The sequence below is a fragment of the Vitis riparia genome, chromosome 18 (assembly GCF_004353265.1).
Source record: "Vitis riparia cultivar Riparia Gloire de Montpellier isolate 1030 chromosome 18, EGFV_Vit.rip_1.0, whole genome shotgun sequence".
Classification (NCBI taxonomy): Eukaryota; Viridiplantae; Streptophyta; class Magnoliopsida; order Vitales; family Vitaceae; genus Vitis; species Vitis riparia.
The window spans coordinates 8,128,267-8,141,861 of NC_048448.1; the positions used below are offsets into that span (position 1 = coordinate 8,128,267).

Consider the following 13,595-nt stretch of genomic DNA (forward strand, 5'->3'; position numbering starts at 1 on the left):
GGCCCATTAGCTTGCTTGGGGGGTTGTATAAACTATTGGCCAAAGTCCTTGCGAATAGGCTAAAAAAGGTGCTTGATAGAGTCGTCTCAGTAGATCAAAATGCGTTTGTGAGTGGGAGACAAATTTTAGATGCGTCCCTAGTGGCTAATGAGGTGATTGATTATTGGCTCAAAAGGAAAGAGAAAGGGTTGATATGCAAGTTGGACATTGAAAAAGCCTATGATAGCATCAATTGGAAGTTTTTGATGAAAGTGCTTCGGAAGATGGGTTTTGGGGCCCGTTGGATGGATTGGATGTGGTGGTGTATTTCCACTGCTAAATTCTCCATCTTAATCAATGGGGAGCCTTCCGGTTTCTTCTCAAACTCAAGGGGGTTGCGGCAAGGAGACCCTCTCTCTCCGTATCTCTTCGTCTTGGGTATGGAGGTTCTTAGTACCCTTCTTAGACGGGCTGGTGAGGGGGGATTTATTACCGGCTGCAGGCTTCGGGGGAGAGGGGGCGAGGAGCTGGCTGTTTCACATCTTCTTTATGCGGACGACACAATCATCTTCTGCAAAGCTGAAAGAGAGCAAGTAACCAACCTAAGTTGGATATTGGCATGGTTTGAGGCGGCCTCGGGACTTAGAATTAATCTGGCTAAGAGTGCCCTAATTCCCGTGGGGCAAGTGGATGAGTTGGAGGAGTTGGCGGCTGAACTAGGATGCAGAATAGGGGCCTTACCCACGGTCTATTTGGGGCTGCCCCTTGGAGCTCATCATAAAACCGCTTCTTCTTGGGACGGGGTGGAAGAAAGAATGAGAAGAAGACTAGCCCAGTGGAAAAGACAATACATTTCGAAGGGAGGTAGAATTACTCTTATCAAGAGTACTTTGGCCAGCATACCCACCTATTTTCTTTCCCTTATCCGCATCCCTAGGTCCGTTTCAAAAGGATTGAGAAAATCCAAAGAGACTTCCTTTGGGGGGAGGTAGCTTGGAGAGGAAAGCTCACCTAATTAAGTGGAAGGTGGTGTGTAGCCCTAAGGAGGAGGGAGGTTTAGGCATCCGAAAGATTAATTTTTTGAATAGAGCCTTGTTGGGCAAATGGGTGTGGAGATATGCTTATGAGAAAGAGAACCTGTGGAAAATGGTGATAGGGGTAAAGTATGGCCAAGAGGGATGTGGGTGGAAGACAAAGGAAGCTGGTGGGCCTCACGGAGTGGGATTGTGGAAGGAGATCATGAAGGAAGCTGATTGGTGTTGGGAGAGCATTGATTTTAAGGTAGGAAAGGGGACCAAAGTGCTATTCTGGACGGATAAGTGGTGTGGTAACGAGGCGCTTTCTCAAACCTTCCCTCAGCTTTTTACCTTGGCAGGGAATAGGAATGCCAAAGTAAGTGAAGTGTGGGACTCGAGCATGGGTCAAGGAAGTTGGAATCTGAGATTGATTAGAGACTTCAACGATTGGGAGCTGGACCAGATAGGAAATATGTTGACTCTGCTGAGGGATTTCAGAACTTCTACTGAGGATGATACAGTGAGATGGAAAGGGGAAGGCAATGGTGTTTTTGGGGCTAAGGGGCCTACAAATTGTTGGTGGGTCCTCAGCCTGTGCCTTCCCGAACAGACGCATTTGGTTGGATAAGGTTCCAACAAAAGTGTCTTTTTTTGCTTGGGAAGCTTCGTGGGGGAAGATCCTCACCTTGGATAAGCTTCAAAGAAGGGGTGGCAGCTCCCTAATCGGTGTTTTTTGTGCGGCTACGAAGAGGAAAATGCGGATCATATTCTAGTTCACTGTACAGTGGTTAAATCTCTTTGGGAGATTGCACTCGCTATTTTTGGAGTCCAGTGGGTGTTCCCAAATTCAGTTATAGATGTGCTTCTTAGTTGGAAGGGTTCTTTTGTGGGAAAAAAAAGAAAAAATACATGGAATTCCATTCCGTTGTGTATATTTTGGACGGTGTGGAAGGAAAGGAACCGGTTAGCTTTTAGGGGAGGGTCTTTAGATATTCAAAAATTCAAGAATTTTTTTGTATGTAACTTGTGGAGTTGGGCGAGGGTGTACATTGGTGAGGATTCATATTCTCTTTTAGGCTTTTTAGAGTGGCTTGCGGTCACTTGAGGGTGTGTGAGGTTGTGGCAGCCTTTCTTCTTGGGCTTTTGAGTATACTACCTGTATACATGCGGCTTTTCAGCCTTCATTAATATATTCTGATGTTTATCTATCAAAAAAAAAAAGAAGCAGCTCTTCTATTAAATCTAGCTCCCAATCATTAGAATCTCTAGACAATCTGAGATTCCACCCTCCTTGACCAAGACTTGAATCCCACACTTCATTGACTGTTGTATTTCTAAAGACCGCCATGGCATAAAGCTGGGGAAAATTTTGGGACAGCGCTGCGTTGCAGCACTAATGGTCAGTCCAGAACTTGACCTTAGTCCCTCTCCCCACCTTGAACTCAATGTTATCCCAACACCAACTTGCCTCCTTCAAGATCTCCTTCTAAATAATACATTTATACTTATGCATGATTTAATTTGATAATATCAAAGATAAAAAATGAATATTATTGATTTTTAATTAATTAATTAATTTTTAATTTTTATAATTATTTTTTAATTTTAATAATATATAAATTATATATTTATGACATCATCGGTTCGACTGCTATTCAATCATTAATTCAACCATTAAACCAGGAATCGATAACTTTTCTAAAAAAACGACCGAACTTTCCTTTCCGGAAATGACAACATTAAACGCACACCCCACACCAAAACAAGCCCCTAAATACTAGCCAAAAACCACCCCGAAGACCATCAAGGTCCAAAACCCGCCACCAAGTTGCCATACGAAAAGCGCATCCTCAAAGGGAAGGGGCATGGACCCTACTACCCCTTCCCCTTCCCCTATATGAGAGTGGGAAGCAATTGTAATGAACTGATCATTCTAACTTTCTCATATCTTTCTCCAAATGAGTAGCCAAAGGCGATTTCTTCTTTCTCCTAGTAATCTTAACTCCATGCCCTCTTCTGGTCTCTGGTTTTTTGAGAAGGAAGTTGATTTCCTTCTCAAACCTCATCAATGGTAAGCCTAAAAACCTACTGAAAGTGACACACTTATCTGGGAGGCACTCAAAGTCTAGATTCTCCTTTATTGCAACCCTACAGTTCCTTGAGTCATTATTGTCCTCCAACCCCACTGCCTTAACCCCAATTCATTACCCATCGGAGCCTTACCCATGAGATCCACCATCCTCCCATCTTGGAGCATTAATCTAAGCGGCTTGAGACCAGGAACCGGAGACCCCAAGGAGGGTCCCACCATTGGAGAAAGCTCCGCTCCAAGACAAGGAGAACCAAATGGAGAAGAAGGAGAAAAGAGTGAGGAGAACCTACCTCCGAAACTAGCCGCTTCTGCTACCAAAATCTTGTCAACTCCCGACTCCCACTCTGTTAGGCCCACTAACTTCACTTGAACGAGGGGATTTGCCCGTGTCTCCATGGGACTTTTAGAGGTCTTAGTGATGAAGAGGTTTAAGAGACCTTTTTAGCTCGACATAGGCTCACTCTTAATGTGCTACTTCATCGAAACAAGAAGAGGCGGCCCAAAAGTAGAAGGCCCAACTTGGCTCTCAACTAAAGCCTTAGAAGAGACGACTAAGACCCGACCCAAAGAGGGGCCTAAACTCTTTTCACTCTCCATGTTGTCTTTAAAAAGCCTTAGACTCACCTCCTCTAAAGGCCCAAAAAACTTTTTGTTGACCAAATTTGAACCACTCCCCCTTGAATAACCTATATAGGATGTGTCTCCACGTCTTCCTCAATGTTGCATGCCTACAAGTCTTCTCCTGCATAGCACCTGAAGCCGTTTTCCACTTTCTCAACTGTGTGTGAGAAATCCTCTCATCCTTCCCTAACCTCTAAGCATTTGGTATTAATCTTTGGATGCACCCTTGACACCAATGGAAGGGATTCCCATCACAATTGGAAAGGTATAAACACAACCCCTATCCATGACCATCAACTAGTTTGGCTTCTTACTCCCATTGGAACGAACAAGCAATCTAGCCCATTTCAGGTGACATCTCTTCTCAATCTCATCATTCACCATCATAAAACCGTTTATGCATTTCTTAACTTCTCAAAAAATAATTTTCCCTAGAAGTAAGCCAGTAAACCCAACACCCTTACCCACACCTTCCCATCGATGCGCCTTTTCTACAAGCTCCTTTCCTCAAACAAAATAGGTTGGCCAAGACTTTTTTAGCCTCAGAAAAATCTTCGATCTCAAGAAAGATGAGATTACCTCCCGTCAAAGAAAAATGCAAATCGTGTTTTTAACCCTAACAATGTTAGGCCCAAACCTTCAGTGAGTCAAAATCAAGCTCTTGGGTTGAAGGATAGTCCCACTTTCCCATTAAACAACTCTTGAGCAATTCCAAGTTTTTGAACACTTTCTTTGTTGTGCACTTAATCCAAATTGTTTCGCTCAAAACGCCCTCTTGCCACTATCCAGCGCCTCTGCAAAGGACACGGGCTTTTGCAGAAAACCCGTTCTCTTTTCATCGGGAGGCCTGAACAGCCCCCTAATCTCCTCCACAAGGCTCAACTCAAGAACAATACTAATGCTCGTAAGCTTAGAGGCAAGGATCTTCTAACCTCCTTGGACAACATTTCTTTCTAGGAAAACTAGGGAGAACCTTTTCTCCTTGCCGCATACAACATAATACAACAAGAACCTCCCAAGCTTGTTACTGCGCAACTCCAACTTATAGTCCCTTCCTCCTTCATTCCACACCCTTCTGAAAGGCTCTTTTAGTTTCCCTACAAAACAGTCTTCCACCTCTAGGAGCTTAGCAAGACTTTTCCCCAAATCTGATCAAAGTGGATAACCTCTATCCCCTTTCTACAATCTTTCCCACCACCTTACCATTAACTGTTTCCAATGATATTTCAAAAGACTTTAAATCTACTCCAAACTAGCACCTTCCACCAAGGGAAACCTTCTCAACCTTGTTTTCAAGCATATCTCTTGAAGGTATTGAAGCTCAACTAGTTTAGGTGGAAGCACACCAGGAAGATTATACCCCTTTAACATACTACCAGACATGAGAAATCAAATTTTGGATGTTTTACCCAGAGGTAGCTACTACTAGAAAAATGAGATTAATAAAAACAATCTTCTACATTATTATATTTCTTGGAATCACTAATAAAGACATACAATAGATAGACATGTTAGATAAAGTGATTTTAATGAGAGTGAGTCTTCCTCGGTTTGACGAGTACTTTCTTTTTCAAAATATTGATCTTTTATGAAATCTCTCATCCACCACATCTCATACAATTATCGAATTGAAAAGGAGCTCCAACAAAAAACCTAAATGAGTATAAGGGAGACACCCCTCCAACAACTCAATTGAGTTGCCAACTCTTCCAAATTATCAATCCATCCCACTGGAATGAGCTCTCTCTTTTCCATATTGACTTTCAACCTAAAAATCGTCTCAAACCACATGAGAAACTGAGTTCAAATACATTAGTTGTGCTTCATTTGCCCCATAAATCGTCCGTATGTAGAAAATGAGTCTGCTCGACTCTCCTACCGTTCTTTCCTATTGAGAAACTAGACATGAAACCTCTTTCCCTTGTCTTCATAAGCAACAAACTAAAGGCCTCCATTGCCAAGACAAATAAATACGGGGAGAAGGGGCCCCTTGTCATAGACCTTTGGAGCTCTAAAAGAAATTAGTGGGGTTTTTTTTCACTAAAACTGATAAGGAAGTTGAAGACATGCACCTCTTCATCCAATGCACCCACTTCTATCCAAAATCCATCTTCTCCATAACCATTAAAAGAAATTCCAATTAACATCATCGTAAGCCTTCTCTATTTCAAGTTATAAATGATTTCGGAAGTAGTGCTCTTTAGCCTTGAATCAATGACCTCATTTTCAATTAGGGTTGTGTCCAAAATTTGTCTTCCCTTCATAAAAGCATGCTAAAAATCATAAACTACTATACCAACAAACCTTTTAAGCCTATTAGCTAACACTTAGGCTAAAAGTTTAGATAACCCTCTTACCAAAAATTGAAGGGTCTGAAATCTTTCAAATCCTTTACATCCCCTTTCTTTGGAATCAAGACTAAGGAAGCGGTAATCGAATCCTTTACATCCCCTTTCTTTGCTCAAAGAACTCTTTGAAGAGGCCCATCACCTCCGACTTAACAAAATCTTAATACTGCTGCCAAAAATCCATAGTGAAACCATTAGCTTGAGAGCTTTGTCCTCTCCTAAGTTAGATAAGGAATAGAAAACCTCATCCTTTGAGAAAGGGGCCTCCAAACCCCTTGCATATGCATTCTTTAAATAAATAAAACTCATTTTACCGAGACTAAGCCTTAAACTCCCCCCCTAATTTGAAAAGAGAATATGGAAAACATTCACAACACCCACCTTAATCTTTGCATAATTGGATAACTGGACCCCATTTCACTATGATTCTAGCCAAGTAATTTCTTCTTTCGTGAGCATTGACCATTTTGTGAAAAAGACTAGTATTCCTACCTTCCTTTCTTAACCATAATACCTAAGACTTTTGTCTCCAAGAGATTTCCTTTATCATTGCCCACTTATTATAATCTTTCACAACATGCCTCTGAGCCTCTCCCTTTTCAAAACTAATGACAATTTCTTTCTTCCTTAGATCTTAAAAACCAATCTACTTCAAGGCCTCTTCTTTTCAAATTGAGACCGATCCAAACACCTCTTTGTTCCACACCTTTAACTTCTTTTTCAACCCTTTGAATTTACAAACCAACACAAAACTATAAGAGCCTCTAACCATATAGTTTATTCACCAAGCTTTAACTTGCTTTATAAATCCCTCTACTTTCAGCCATATGTTTTCGAATTTGAAGAGAGTTTTGTCTCTTGTCATCCCACTACCATCTAATAAAATTGGGATATGATCAAAGATTGGGTTGGGAGGAACACCCAAGATAATGCTACTAAAGTGGCTTTCCCAATCTTTTGATACAAGAAACCTATCAAATCTCAAATTTATTATTCAAACCCTTGCACTAAGTAAAAAGTTATCCAAACAGAGATAAATCTTGCAAATTGGGCTCTTCTACTATATATGAGAAATGCCTCATAGATGAGGAGCATTTAGAGCAAACCTTTTTTCCACTGGGAATCTAACTATGTTGGAGTCCCCTCCAACACACCAAGGGTCATTCCACAACCCCTTGATATTGGCTAACTCAGCCTAGAAGGCCTCTTTTTCCTAACTATCCATGGCAAGAAATGGAGGTGGTCTGCATCTATAAGCTTTAGAACCCTATTATACCATAATGGCCACTACACCACTCAAAGCTCCCTTAGCTTCCACTCCCCAATCAAGAAATCTATTTGTCCCCAAGCCCCTCACTAATTAAGGTGTCATCTGTTGAACTTTAGTTCTTACAAACAAACCAAATTGACCCTTTGAGACCTTAATAAAAATCTTTCGTTTCTCTCTATCATTTGCCCTCTTAACATTTGAAGAAAGAATCTTTAACTTCATTGATTAATACAAACTACTTCCTACCCACTCTTGCTACTTCATTGATTAACTAAGCATGACAACTTCCTTATCTCTCTATTTATTCTCAACGAAGGGTCCAACTTCATCTTTACTTTTAGAAGTCGAGCCTCTATTATTGCTTTGAGCCTTCATTTTTTTTTTTTTTTTTTATAACTAAAGCCAAAATCTTATTTCCAAAACTCTTTATAGGCATGCCTAAAAACTTTTGTTGAACTCCATTAACTTGTTCTTTGGCCAATCAACCTCTCAAACCACCCTTCCTGGGTCATTTGCAAAGGCCTTCCTTAATTGAGCCACCATCAACCCTTCTATGCTCCTTTCCAAACACTTTGTAAGCTCCATCAAATTCTTATTTGAAATAACCATTTTCAACATACCCCCAATGAAAACTTGGTTTCCCTTAGAAAAAATCTCCATATTATTAAACTCCTTTGTAGACGACCTCTCTGAACATGCCTCAGTTAACACATTCCTAAAGAAAGAAAGAGAAAAGAAGGCGATCCCTCATGAAGAAGTAAAAGGAAGCAATGCACTTAAAAACCTAGCTACCTTTACGAAAAAAGGTCTCCTCTATTATTGTTGATAGCATAGCCAAGCTCGTCAAGCCCACTTTTGAGGGTGAAGTCGATTGAACAAAAGAAAGGATTCACTCCCCCTGCCCTCACAATCAAGGGGTAATTGTGATATCCCACATCAGATAGAGAAAAAAGTTCTTGGAGTAATGTATGTATGAACTCCTCTTAATCTTATAGACGCATTTTAAAGTTGTGAGAACCCCTTATGTCCAAAACGAACAATATCTACGCGGTTGGGAACGGGTTGTTACAAATGGTATTAGAGTTGGTCTTCAACCTTAATGCAGATCTTTGTTTGTTTGGTCCCACTAGGGATGTCTATTTGTTTGGTTTTGCAATCCTATGAGACATAACAAGGATATTATGTCTGCATATGAGGGGGAAAAAGTTCTTGGAGCTATATATATATATGGACTCTACTTAACTTTGTAGACACATTTTAAAGTTGTAAGGACTTCTTGAGTCTAGAACGTGGGTAATATCTACATGATTGGGAGTGAGTTATTATTATCTCCAAGATTAGGTTAAGCAAGAACTTAAGCGTCAAAATGTAAGGATATTGTTTCGACCATGGCAATTGTGGAGTCATTGGTGGATTATTATTGGAAATGAGACTCTTGAAAGTGGAAGTTGTTTATAATCATGCCACATGTGAGAAGAAGAAAGGCCTTCGAGATTTTAAGGCATTGCTAAACTCTTTTAGGCAAAAAGGGTAAAAGCAAGGAACTAAAAAGAAATTGACAACTACGTGTTTGTTTGGATATACTTCCTATTTCTATTTTTAAAAATTGAAATTAGGAGTAACTTCTATATATATATATATATATATATATATAAACTCTTAGATGCTTAGATTAAAAAGTTAAAAGTTTTGAAAAGTTGTTTAAAAAGATGAAAGCATTAAAATTTTTTTATTGTCTTAGATATTAAGTTTTTTGCAAGTAATTTTCAAAGGTATGAGGGAAGTTTATATTTTTTGTATAACAATTTCTATTATTTATATAAAAGTTATTGCTACTTTCTGTTTTTAAAAACAAATGAGAGTATATTCAAACAAAACCTAACCTTAAATGTTTCCTAAGTGATCGTTAACATTGGGCAAGTGACGGTCCAAAGGGGAACAATTTCAACGCTATGGTAGAGGAAAGAGGGAGTGAACAAGAGGAGGTGTTCTTAGTTCATTCCAAGTCATTACTGCTTTCTGTTTTTAAAAACAAACGATAGTAAATATATCCAAACAAAACCTAACCTTAAATGTTTCTTGTGTGATCGTTAACATTGGGCAAGTGACGGTCCAAAGAGGTACACCTTCAACACCATGGTAGAGGAAAGGAGGAGGGAACAAAAGGAGGTGTTGTTGGTTCATTCCAACTATTTAACTCTCATTATAAGCCTTGGGGCAATAAATGGATGTATGTAGAAGTGTACATCAATGGGAAACTCATGTGCATCATGGTAGACAAGGGAGCAACACACGACTTTGTCTTTGTAGGGATGATAAAGAGGCTGGCACTTAATATTATCAAGGAACCATGGTGGCTAATGGCAATCAATTCAAATGTAAGCCTATGTATAGAGTAGCTTGCAAAATGAGATGTGTTAGGGCATGGCATGGGAGGTTGACTTTGACTATAGTGCCAATGGGTGACTACTAGGTAGTGCCAGACTTAAACTTCATGGGAAAGGCGAAACCCATAGCTCTCCTATGCATAATAGTAATGGTAGAGGTAGGCATATGCCTTGTGTGCAGACAGTGGTAGGACCTAAGGCAACTATTGTAGTTATTTGAAGGATACAATTTGGATAGTAAGCCACACTTTGATAAAACACTTGCTAAACCATGTTAGTGATACAAGTTCAAGCCATTGGTGGAGATTGTAGCCAATGTTTGGAAGTGCATTAGTGGATCCAACTTGCAATGGAGGATGGGTGTCAAGTTGCCAAGAGGAGAAGGCAACGAAACTCCTAACCAATAGGGTTACACCCTATAAGCATAAGTTGAGGAGATACTAGCATGATGGGGTTCCTCTTTCCAAGAAGTACTTGGTACAATGGAAGGGATTTCCAATGTGCAAAGTCATATAGGAACCAACAAAGATTTTTTGGTAGTTCCATAAAGAGGTTTGACATTAAGCTTTGTCGACATTGGTAGGGGAGAGTGTCACAACTTGGCATGAATGACAACCTCACTTGTATATATTGGGCAAGAACATTTTAGAAATGACTTAGGATCTTGTGAGAAAAATTTATCATATTCCAAAAGCTTTGAGAGTGAAATTCTCCAAAGTTGTATACCATTCTAGAGTTGGGTAAAAGTCCTCGAAATAGTGTGGAAGACTTTGAAGTGTCCCAAAATTGTGTGGAACGTCCTAAAATATTGTGGAACTAGGAGAATGTAGAATTGTCTAACATTTTGTAGATATTCTACATAACATAAACATTTTAGGAAAGTTCTGGAGAGTTTCTAGAAACTACAGGTTCTATAATAATCTTTTAGTATATACAAATAGGTGAGGGCTAGGGCACCAAGTCTTGAGAGTTTCAAATATTTATATAGCTTGCTTAGTACAATGACATTATTTCAAGTCTTTGGGTATCTTCTTTGTTTAGCTTCCTTATTGTGTAGATATTGTCTAGCATGGGTTAGGGAAAAACTAACTTAGCAAACATTAAGTAGGCTTGATTTGTCTAAATGCCACACTTGTGTTTGGGAGAGGCTTAAGTCTTGGTGTTGATTGAAATGTAAAGTTCAAAGAATTCCTTCTCTACCTTTTTAGTTAAGTGGATAGCTAACATGAAATATATTGTCACACCTTTTTAACATCAATTTTGAAAACATGAATACACAAGAAGTCCTTCATAAAAACTCGTCTTAAATGTGAGAAAAGAATTAATTGGTATTTAATTGATCATGGATTTGGAACTCATGTAAGAGCGTTTCTTTTTTAACATGTTAATTCTATATTTTCATTAAAAACTAGAATTAAAATAATACAAGTGGGGGATGATTTTTATTGTTTGATTTGGATTGTTTGTAATTGTAACTAATGAGCATATATTGTATATCGAGATTTGTAACTAATGAATTTGCTTTTGTTTATTATATTTTATCATTTTGGACATTCCATAATGACTTAATATTTATCTTTTGGTTAATGGAAGCTTTCCTATGATAGTGATAATAAGGTTTGGATTGCTAACTTCTAACACTACAATATTCTAGTAACTTACCTTGTATTTGCAGTTAAATTGCCCGAGTTATTATTCCATGCCAACATTGAAAAGGAGACATCAAAAGAGTTAGAAATGGAATTACTCGACTTTCTCAAGTATAAATTCTTCCATTCTTTTACTTTAATCTATTTCCTTTTGGTCATGTTTTTAACTGCCATTCGTCTTGCAATAAAGTGGGAGTACATGTAAAATAAAAGAAATATCACATTCTCTACAAAAGAATGCGATATAATGAAAATTATTTTAGATTTTATACATCTTCAATTTTTTTATGAAACAAAATTGGAAAAAAAAAAAAAAAATTTACATTTTGATTTATTTTTATTTAATGTTTACTGTTTTCACTTTTCTTTTCTATTTTATATTAAAATATATTTGGTTAAAAAAAACAAATCTGAAAAAGTGATTTCTACTTTAAGGCCATGTTTGAAATCCACTATAGAATGAGATTCCATTCCAGTTCTCATTCATAGGAATCACCTAGTTATTTGGGTATATCATAAAAGGAAAGGGAGGAATCAGGTAGAATTTCCAAGGAGGATCATAGTTTTTTATTTCTCATGTTTTGTATGTGATGAATTTTTTGGTGGAAATCATTTCCCAAGTTCAAAGTGTTACACAAAACATGAGAATTAGTGAAATGAAAATTCAACACTCATTCCAAACTATCCAATTCCATAAAACAGATGTGCCCTCCACGAAAAAGTGTCTAAGCCAAACCTTAAAAAAGAAAGGGAGCATTGCTAGATGGCTATTGTTTGCACCTTGACTGTGATGGTGTGGGACCAAGGGCTCATGCAGTGACACTCCTTACGCCCAGGAGTGTCTATGGCATGTTGGAACATGTCAAGTCTGAGATAAGGTGAAAAGCGGGATGCTTGAGATGCTTGATAACATGTCATTGCTTGAGGGTGAGTGCTATGGGTTCCAGGCCTTTGGCTTTATGGTGACTTAAGGGTGGCAGCACTCATGCGTACCTCACAAGACCATGTGGATGGCTCAACATGACCAAAATTTCTAGTGTGGGATTTCCTTGGGTTGAGATTTTTTTTCTCCAAAGAGGATGTGCTAAGAGGGAGTTTTTAGGTGATGAGATATTTAGGATTCTTTATAACTAAAAAAGATTCATCGTCTCTGTGAAGCATGTATGATATGTCCTTTTATTAGAATGGAAAAGGATTAAAAAGCTCTTTAGGAAAGACATGCTCTCCTAAGATGGATGTTAGAATATGCATGACAGTGACTATGTTATTCTAAAAGCATGACATGGAGCCTGGGATATGGGCAAAATATGTGATAGTGAGCCTTATTAGCACTTAGGTGCAATGCCATGAGTATGATACAACTTGTGGATGCAATCCTATGAGTGGAACAATCCATGAACACAATGTTATAAGCCGGGATTGTAGCACATGACATGGACTTAGGCATGTGTTTAACAATGGGCAAACAATGCAACAGATGTGGATTGTTGGCTGTAAAGGAAGTTTCACACATCGGTTGGCCATGTTGTAGCAAGATCTGAGCTAAGAAGGGTCTTGACACAAATTGAGCCTTGTATATAATTAGTGGCCGGAGTGGCATATGTTGGTTCAATATGGTGCAACCCTTCGGCATTAGTTACAGAGCTGGTAAGAGGCTGGTAGCACAATAAGGACATGACATTTGGAGACAGTTGGAGGCATAAGGATGTGAGATCTTGGTATTAGGAGATGCCCAGGGAAGGGCATCCTAGTGCATCAAGAAGATGACACCTGGCATGGGTGTTGGAAGGCATCTGACATGGGACATGTGGTGGGTCATTATGTTTATAGGATGAAGCCAAACAATTCTCTGTAATGATGGGGTAGATCATAGATGGCATGCAATGATGCAGCAAGGCTAATGAATACATGATGGGGAGAGTGGGTCAACGACCATCACTACAGGTGACATGAGTAGGTGTATGCAAAGCAACTGCTGTGATAGGTGGCATGAGCAGGGCATGAAATCTTACTGTTGGGACAGGTAGGTGATAATGGATGAGACCATGGGCTGGAAAACTGGAGTGTGGGTCGTGTTAGTGCGCTGACTACAAAAGCATGAATGTAATTTATCCCTATATATAGTGTACAATATCAGGCCTCCTCTATATGTATTTACGAGAGTTGTAGTCTCTTACTATTTTGACCCTTTTCTTGTAATTACTTGGAGAGTTGGAATTAAGTTGTGTTTGAT

General features: G+C 39.0%; 1 protein-coding gene across 1 annotated transcript in view; it reads left to right on the forward strand.

The window, feature by feature from the left end:
* Nucleotides 1-13,595, forward strand: part of LOC117907428 (protein MRG1-like) — a 32,350-nt gene that overhangs the window by 17,805 nt on the left and 950 nt on the right. Inside the window, 1 exon segment of the mRNA XM_034820964.1 lies at nucleotides 11,389-11,473. Within this exon segment, the coding sequence (XP_034676855.1) occupies nucleotides 11,389-11,473 (85 nt within the window).